Source organism: Gadus chalcogrammus, chromosome 6, assembly GCF_026213295.1.
Source record: "Gadus chalcogrammus isolate NIFS_2021 chromosome 6, NIFS_Gcha_1.0, whole genome shotgun sequence".
Taxonomy (NCBI): Eukaryota; Metazoa; Chordata; class Actinopteri; order Gadiformes; family Gadidae; genus Gadus; species Gadus chalcogrammus.
In genome coordinates this window covers 4,250,882-4,259,950 of record NC_079417.1, presented here as the reverse complement: position 1 = coordinate 4,259,950, position 9,069 = coordinate 4,250,882, and the positions used below count along the sequence as shown (strand labels likewise).

Here is a 9,069-nt window from a genome sequence, read left to right as displayed (position 1 = left end):
ACGTTGGCCAGCGTCTCCTGCTTGTTGTCACCCAGGAAGGGGGAGGCGCCGCTCAGACTGGGGGGGGGGGGGGAGGAGGAGGAAACAACCGGGCTCGTCAAAGGTCGACAATGAAAGGTAGAAATGGTTAAAAAACGATTGGCCAAACAACAAAAGAGTTGAGTTTGTTATTCAGCAGTGCCTTTCAATATGGGCCGCATTGATTGGGCTCGGTGCCCTGAGAACGGAAGAGCGGAGAGTCGGCTCTGACTGACTGCGAGCTGATTATAGGGCTCGCTATCGTCGGAGCCTGATTAGCCGAGACGTGCTATCAAGCTAAGGGGTTTGTAAATCAAACACGGGCCTGTGAAACCCCAGCTGCATGGCTCCCTCGCCCACTTTACTTCAATGGCAGGAGTTCTATTGAGATATGATAGAAACTAAACGGCTGGTGTAATTCACCATGATAAGTGATGAAGGGTTAGCCCCTTTGCACACAGAATTAATGTAAACCAATGCTGTGCAACACACACACACACACACACACACACACACACACACACACACACACACACACACACACACACACACACACACACACACACACACACACACACACACACACACACACACACACACACACACACACACACAGGCACACACAAAAAGTGGATGTCTGCTTCTCACACTGTGTGAGAAGCAGAGGAAGCTTGAGGAATGAGTAAACCAACCACGATTGGGGAAACTAACGAATCATTTACATGTGGGGATTTTAATCAGGGGACATAAAGTCCAGGCAACTGGATCACAAACTCTTTATGATTAATGACTTTATGAGAAAATAAATGCTGGATGAATAAATAATATGGGTATCCCACCGATACATTATGTGAATGTATTATTGCGATATACATGCTTGAAAGGTTGATGGAGGACTGTGATGCAAAGCTGAGGGGTTGGGATTATCGCTTATTATACTTCTACCTGCTGAAGAAATCAAAAACAATAACAAGAATTGATTTTATTGACTTAATTCGTTTTTTTGTGCTTACGCAAAAATAAATTGCTTCCGTCTGTTCAGAATCTATGGTCCTAAATAAGGTCTCCTTGCGGTCCGTTATTCATAGCAGTGGTCTGCTATTCAGAAATAACAGAGCCCTGAATGCAGTTATCGACCAATCACAATCAAGGTTTCAACGAAGCTGTTAATCAAAAGGATTTAAACGTCGACCAACTGTCGTGTTGTGTTAAGGAGAACTGAAATGGGGAATTCTGTATTCAGTTCCGCATTCGCTTACGTAACCCAGCTAGCGTTGAGAACAAGGATGCTAGGTGACTGAGGCCCATTGCCGTGCCAACCGTTTCAGGCCGTGGTCAAGGTCAACTGTATGTCAGGTGCAATTAGTAATTTATCAACCTAATGGGATGCAGCTGTTCGTAACAAACATGCACTGCCAGCAGGTTAGGCCAGAGTAAGGCTGTGAACACAGAAGATATACGCAAGTGCCCTCTTCAACATTTTGTCCATGAAATACGTCCACGTTGGGAGAGGTTTTGTTAATACATGCAGTTATTTTTTACAATATATGAATTATATTATAATAATTCGTATATATATAAAAAAACGACAACATTTAACCCGCTCAACTTTTTCAAGGGAACTTTTTCTAGATGCCGTACTTTAAAATGTCAATGGTTCCTTCTCTTTCCCTTCCTCCTGATGGGAAGCGTAGTTGGTACAGGCAGGGTGCCTTGGTTCTAGACGTATCAAGGCCTTATTTTCACATCGCCAGACTGAAGGCCTCATAACTGTGTGGGCGGACAGCCTGGAATGAGTATGTGTTCGAGTGTGCAACGGCGTGTCCAGTTGCAGATACATTGCGTTATTCATTTCTTGCAATGGTGTCAAACCGTCACAACTCTGTAGTTCATTCAATGAATGATTATGTCAGGGATTGAATTCTGTTGAAAACTTAACAAATATTAACTTTAGCATGTTAAGTTACGTTCAGTTTACAAATACTTGAGCATTTGAATAGAGTGATTTAGCCTCAATTGCATTAAATAAATCGGTAATCCGAAGTTAAATTAGCAAAAAATGACGTCATGTTTCGACCATTGTCTTCAGTGTCGGTGCCGTAAGGACCTCAATTTATGCTGATCGTTCCGCTTTCCTTCTGCTCTGTGGCTCCCAGAGGGGGCCCCACGAGGGGCCATTAACCCCTTGACTGCCTCTCGAAGGTCTCCATATGATATCAGATGCTGGCTGGATGCTCTGATCTAAAGCCCTGGGGCTGGGCGTGTCATAACACATTACAGACAGGGAATGCTCTTCACATGCCACTCCGTCGTCAACGTTAGGGGCCGTGTAGGTACTTACAGTATGTAGGTTATCACGCCGACACTCCTGGGAGAGGGAGAGAGAGAGAGAGAGATACAATGAGCACAGTTGGGATGAATCCCACCTATTTCACAGATTGCAACGCTTTCTAGAAATTCATTGCTGAATTTCTCTATATATAGTCGATAAATTGATTCAATGACGGCAGGGGCCAGAGAAAGAAGGGAAATTCTAAATATTGTGTTCCAGGTGCTGTGTGTATGTATGTGTGTATGTGTGTATGCATGCATAGCAATTAAACGTGTGTGTGTGTGTGTGTGTGTGTGTGTGTGTGTGTGTGTGTGTGTGTGTGTGTGTGTGTGTGTGTGTGTGTGTGTGTGTGTGTGTGTGTGTGTGTGTGTGTGTGTGTGTGTGTGTGTGTGTGTGTGTGTGTGTGTGTGTGTGTGCGCTCACCACATGTCGGCCTCCAAGCCCAGTGGCTCATAGTTGACCACCTCCGGTGCTGGAAGGCAAACACACAGCACAGCCATGTCTCTGGTTATTATAATGCACTCATTAGACATTAGACTTGTGCATCCTAACGGATGAACAGGAGGCTACCAGCTTGGATTCTCCATGCAGTTTCATAACTCATTATGGAAAAAAATAATTAATTGAATACATGTAGACTGCAACGGCCACTTTTCTAAATGAATGGAATTGCATAATCCCCAAAAATGTTTGCAATCTTTAAAACGGTTGACGTGAAACCAAAGAGGTAACGCAGCAGTATCTTTGTAATCAGAGGCAGTAGTTAACAATAACCACTTTGTACAGAGTGAAACTATAACAATGAAACCACAACAACAAGCCTCTTACATGTCACACCATTCTTTTCCATAGAGAGATGAGAAATGCGGTGTTACACAAAGACTTAATCAAACCTTAAGTCAACTTCCGACAAGCTAAAAGACCCAGCCCTAAGGAACTATCCATCAAAGGCCCCGAGTGTAAAACCACCACATCCTTTAGCTCTTCCTGACACTGGCCAGGCCTTCTGTTGAACCCAGAGTTTAGGCCCCATGCCATGTGGTGATCTCTCTATTTAGACCAGCGTCACTCAGGGGCTGGCAACCTACTGGGTCCCCTCTCTCTGTCTCTCTGTGTGTGTGTGTGTGTGTGTGTGTGTGTGTGTGTGTGTGTGTGTGTGTGTGTGTGTGTGTGTGTGTGTGTGTGTGTGTGTGTGTGTGTGTGTGTGTGTGTGTGTCTAAGGGAGTGAGAACAGTCCTCGAATAATCAAGGCTATTATCATGTCTCACTCGCCAAGTCCCCATGGCCGGGTTGGCAGAGAAGAACACTGCACAGCACCCTAGGGGCGCCAGAGCCCATTTATGTATACACTCATACACACCTAGATGCCGTAGGTGTATGTGTAAATAAGCTGTTAATCTAATTGTGTAGACGCATTGTTTATAGACGTGTTTTTCCATGATATAATATTGCATCAAACATGAAACCAACTCATGATGCACACTCACCTACAAACTCTGGGGTTCCAAATATGTTTTTGAAATCGTTCCCAAAGTCAATCTTGTGCGCCAGGCCAAAGTCGATGAGCTTGATTCGTGGATGAGGCACTGTCCTGTTGAGCAGCATGATGTTCTCGGGCTGGAGAGAGAAACAGAGAGAGAGATACAGAGAGAGAGAGAGATACGGAGAGAGAGAGAGAGAGAGAGATACAGAGAGAGAGAGAGAGAGAGAGATACAGAGATACAGAGAGAGAGATACAGAGATACAGAGAGAGATACAGAGATACAGATACAGAGATACAGAGAGAGACACAGAGATACAGAGATACAGAGAGCGAGAGAGAGAGAGAGAGAGAGATACAGAGAGAGAGAGAGAGAGAGAGAGAGATACAGAGATACAGAGAGAGACACAGAGACACAGAGAGACAGAGAGAGAGAGAGAGAGAGAGAGAGAGAGAGAGAGAGAGAGAGAGAGAGAGAGAGAGAGAGAGAGAGAGAGAGAGAGAGAGAGAGAGATGCAAAATAGAGTGAAAGAAAAAGATAGAGACAAAGAGAGTGACAGTGATAGGAAGGAAAGGAGAGACACACACACACACGCACACACACACACAGAGACAAAAGACAAAGACATCAGGGGCAATTTAATCTAGATTGTGGTTTTCCATGCAGATATTTCACATTGATATCAGCCAGCCGTCGGGGCTCAAACCATCAGCTCATTAGCTCTAAATGAGCTATCTCGTGTCTCTTAAGAAATAACACACCTCCCAACGTGTAATTAAAATGTGTGAGGGATCCGTCAAAGCAAACGGCAGACAACGGCGGACAAAAGAGAATCAATTGGCAGGAATCATGGAAATCCCCATGCAAAGCAGGGGCGAAAGCCTCTCGAGGAAACGGGTGACAACACACGGGAGCAAAAGACAAAGCGCAAGCGCAGCCAAAGGGACATACGCTCTGCATTCTGGGTAACGGGATGCCTCCTTTAGTCAGCTTTACTTTCGTTGTGAAGGAGTTTGTCTTTCGGATACAGGCTCGATGGGTTTAGGGGCTTCAGAGAGGGAGAATAAAGATGGCGCCAATAGAACGGTACTAATGCAGTAAAAGGACCCTTCAGTGCGGAGAAAGATGACAGTTCTATGTTTAGCTGTCGAGCCAAGAAGGATACTAAACTGATTAAAGGTTAATGTGAGGCGCTGATAGAAGACAGAGCTATTGTGGGGGGGTCATACAGAGCCAAGCGTTTTGATTCTAGTCGCAAGGCCGAGGCTATTATTAAAACTGTTAAATCAATATTAATTTGGAACAGGAACAGATTGACATATTACCTGAAGTGCAGGACTAAATCATTTATAGAAAGAGGCTGGGTAATGTCTTGACTTGATCAACGTCAATCACAAATGAAGAAAACACATAATTACAAGCAACCCAACAGAGGAATAGGACAGGGATGTCTTGGGCATCTCTGGCATGGATAAGTTGGGCCTGGTTGGTTTAGCAGGGTAGTTATACTAAATATCAGCTAAGCCTTGTGCACCAGGCGTTGTGCCTCAGCCATTAGGGAACAGCGGATCAATAACATGATTGACAGTGCATTGAAATACATTATGCGGCAACTTACTTGGCGCTTTATCCGCCGTGGAACAAAGAGCTAATTAAACCATTACGACAAGCTAAGGGCTTCAAATCAAGAGCCGTTTCACAGTGAGACCGTAATGGACTGAAGCTTCTGGGCTGTGCTCACAGCAGCGGCTTCGTCAACAAATGGTAAAGGTCTGCATTTATATATATATTTATATTTATATGTATAGCGCTTTTACCCAAAGCGCTTTACACTATTGCCTGACATTCACCCTTTCATGCACACATTCACACACTGACGGCGACGTCAGCCATGCAAGGCAACAACCCGCTCGTCGGGAGCAGTTAGGGTTAGGTGCCTTGCTCATGGACACCTCGACGCTCAGCTAGGAGGAGCCGGCGAACAAACTAGCAACCTTGTGGTTACTAGCCAACACGCTCTGATTCGATTCCGTGTACAATGCTTTCGTTAAAGGGTTCGTAGTGGGTTTGGATTGCTCCCCGATTCAGCGCCTCACTCACTCGTCTCTTGTTTTTCACAGAACAGCTGTTTGACCGAGCCACAGTAACGTTCACAAGGCACTCAAACCGTGCCGCGAAGCAAATAGGCACACGGCTACAGAGCGAGTTCCCAGTAGCGGATGTTCATTTGAATGTGCTGTAGGGTTAGGGTTGATTTACGAGCTGCTATTTGAGTGTCAATTGTTAGAAATGGCATCGTAACCGTCTGCTATTTGGAAGTGAAATGCGCTGGGAGAATGTCTTTTCTCAGTTAATTGCACCTGCCTCTGTATTAGCCGATTTAGAATTCAGACCGCTTCAGGCACATTTCTGACCAATCAGGGCATCCCATCCATGATTGATTTAGGGAATCAATTTTGCCTGTCAATCAGAGATGCTATTCTTTTAAATGTTGATATGTCTCTTCACAACTATCAAATCTTACCTACAACTTTAAGTAAGTCAGATTATATTGTGTTTATATCTCCAAATAACAAAACCAACCCAAAAAATAGGTTGCTCTGTTAGGAGTGCAGGTTGTAGCAACACAAAGGGACTTGTTAAACCAACTTATTGTTAAGTGAACATGGCAGAGTTTAGCCTCGGGCCAGCATGGTTCCAGCTACAGTGTTTGGTTCCCGTGAGACCCACCGGCTAGTGGATTCTAGGTGGACCATTACTCCAGCAAAGACATTCTCCTCTCATCGTTTTACACATCTATCCAAAGCACCAACAAGCATTTATTATACAAACTTAAAAGAACCAAGCTGAAAGGTAATTCAAATAGATTATAGCATAATGAAAGGACCTTTAATAGATTCAAATCTACAAAAATATATATATATATTGCCAGGTCTCTCTACCTCAAAGTGAAGAATTCATCATAATTATTCCAAGATAAATTTGATTGTAAAACAAACACAGAAAATAAAAAACATTGAACACAAGAGACTCCCACGATTCATTTCAATAATATTAATTCTGACTGAGGCATCAAATACCGAGAAAGAATTCACAGAAAACCTTTCTGTTTAGGTCATATTAGCAAGAAGCAACACGTTTTCCAGGATTTGGGGGGGAATCCTTCGTTCTCACGTTATATGTAGACGTCAGTGTTGTTTGGTTTCATATCCAAGGAAAACAAAACAGAAAAAACAGGAACATAAAAACGGAACTGAGATCTCTGCATGAACGCATGGATGACTAGAATTTAAACAGCAGAACTGGAGGTTTTCTGGAGGTTATTTGGTGAGACCATTTGCTGATATTCATGTTTGCGTTTTGCAATGAATATCTGACTCTCCTTTGCCGGGAAGAAATTGATTTCCCCTGGCTGACATTGTCCTATAATCTCTAGCCAATCTGATTTTTGCTCCCTTCACGGTTGGAAGTAGATCGAAAACAATCTAATCTGGGGAAAAAACATTATTTATTATTATATTTTTGTTATCTTTTAACATTGTAATTCAGTCTATGCCAGACAAAAACTGTTTGTCTGGGCACCCGCCACCCGAGCACTGACTGGTAATAATACAATGCTTCCCTGAGTGTTGATTGGTCCTAGCATTTTTATGACTTTAGTTAAGGCCAGACTGATCGGCAGAGCCGGACGGTCTAAGGCCCAATCCCATTTCTACCCCTTACCCCTTCTCCGTACCCCTTCGGAACAAGGGGTAGGGGTAAGGGGGAAGGGGTAAGGGGTAGAAATGGGATTGGGCCTAAATAGGCTTCAAAGTAAGTTCCCTTTCTGACTATTATCCCTTGTCTCATCAATTGTTGTGTTATGATGTCAGAGGTATTTAGTTACATTAACTTTTGCCTATCTTCCTTGATCTTGTACCGTATCGGTTAGGGTTTGTCAAACACACTGGTGACAATCAGGATTTGCTGTGAGACTCTGCTCCGGTACCTTGAGGTCGAAGTGGGCGATCTGCTTGGTGTGCAGGTAGAAGACTCCGTCGAGGATCTGCTTGAGGAACTGGGTGGCCTCCTCCTCTGACAGGGACTCCTTCTCCGCCAGGAAGTCAAAGAGCTCCCCGCCAGCCACCCTGATCCAGAGACAAACCCGGAGAAGAATGGGGATTAGACATTGAGAATACTGGATTATTCACCAATTTCATCAAGGTCATCCTATTCAAATGTATGCATGCTACGAATACGTGATCCACATTTGTAACCAACAGAACAAGTCTGTTGTAACACACATTGGAGATGGCCGTGTGTTGATGGTGATGAAAGACCTTAGCCGTACAGAACGCGGTCTTTAAAACCTCATAAACAAATAAATATTCGTCTCAGTTCCCTTCCCTCCCCTGGATTACACAATGATGTCAACGTAAAAACCTTAACGCGGTATGATTTATGCCTACGGGTCTGCCGTCTCATAGTGCATGCCTTTGAATGTTCCATTTCCAAATAAATGTCCAGTAGGACGCATTGTTTCAACACCCATGTACCAAAGCAAAAGGTTGTTTTCTTGTCGTACGACACCCTCACATGTCTCCTCCACGCCTCGCTGCGTGGAACCGCTCGGTAATTAAACAAATGTCACGATTTGCACACACAGGTCATCTTCCCCTCACAGCTCACGCAATCCAACGGTTGGGCGGCTCTTCCTCTCCCCGTGTCGACAGTAGACGGTCAAAACCCATCGAGAGGGATCTAAAGATTCATTATGTACACAGCATGGAAGTGCGAGGATGCAGAGGGGAAGAAAGGCCAACGAAATCAGAGAGATGAAAGAGAGATGAGACAGAAGGGAGAGAGAGAGAGAGAGAGAGAGAGAGAGAGAGAGAGAGAGAGAGAGAGAGAGAGAGAGAGAGAGAGAGAGAGAGAGAGAGAGAGAGAGAGAGAGAGAGAGAGAGAGAGAGAGAGAGAGAGAGAGAGAGAGAGAGAGAGAGAGAGAGAGAGAGAGAGAGAGAGAGAGAGAGAGAGAGAGAGAGAGAGAGAAGGGAAGAGAAAGAGAGAGAGAAGAGGAGGCTGAAAACAGATGGGTGAAATTATGACCACGTCTATTGTGTCATCAACTGCTCAATCACCCGACCATTTTAACACTCTCTCCTCCAACTGTTATACACACACACACACACACACACACACACACACACACACACACACACACACACAAACACACACACACACACACCCTTGATTGCCGCC

General features: G+C 44.4%; 1 protein-coding gene across 1 annotated transcript in view; it reads right to left on the bottom strand.

Moving 5' to 3' along the window:
* LOC130383940 (death-associated protein kinase 1-like) overlaps positions 1–9,069 on the bottom strand; it is a 52,992-nt gene that overhangs the window by 25,236 nt on the left and 18,687 nt on the right. The window contains exons 4-8 of the mRNA XM_056591874.1: positions 7,820–7,958; positions 3,838–3,967; positions 2,774–2,822; positions 2,360–2,386; positions 1–57 (exon numbers count right to left, since the gene is read on the bottom strand). The exon at positions 1–57 is cut by the window's left edge and continues 96 nt beyond it. Coding sequence (XP_056447849.1) covers positions 1–57; positions 2,360–2,386; positions 2,774–2,822; positions 3,838–3,967; positions 7,820–7,958 — 402 coding nt within the window. The remainder of the gene's footprint in view (positions 58–2,359; positions 2,387–2,773; positions 2,823–3,837; positions 3,968–7,819; positions 7,959–9,069) is intronic.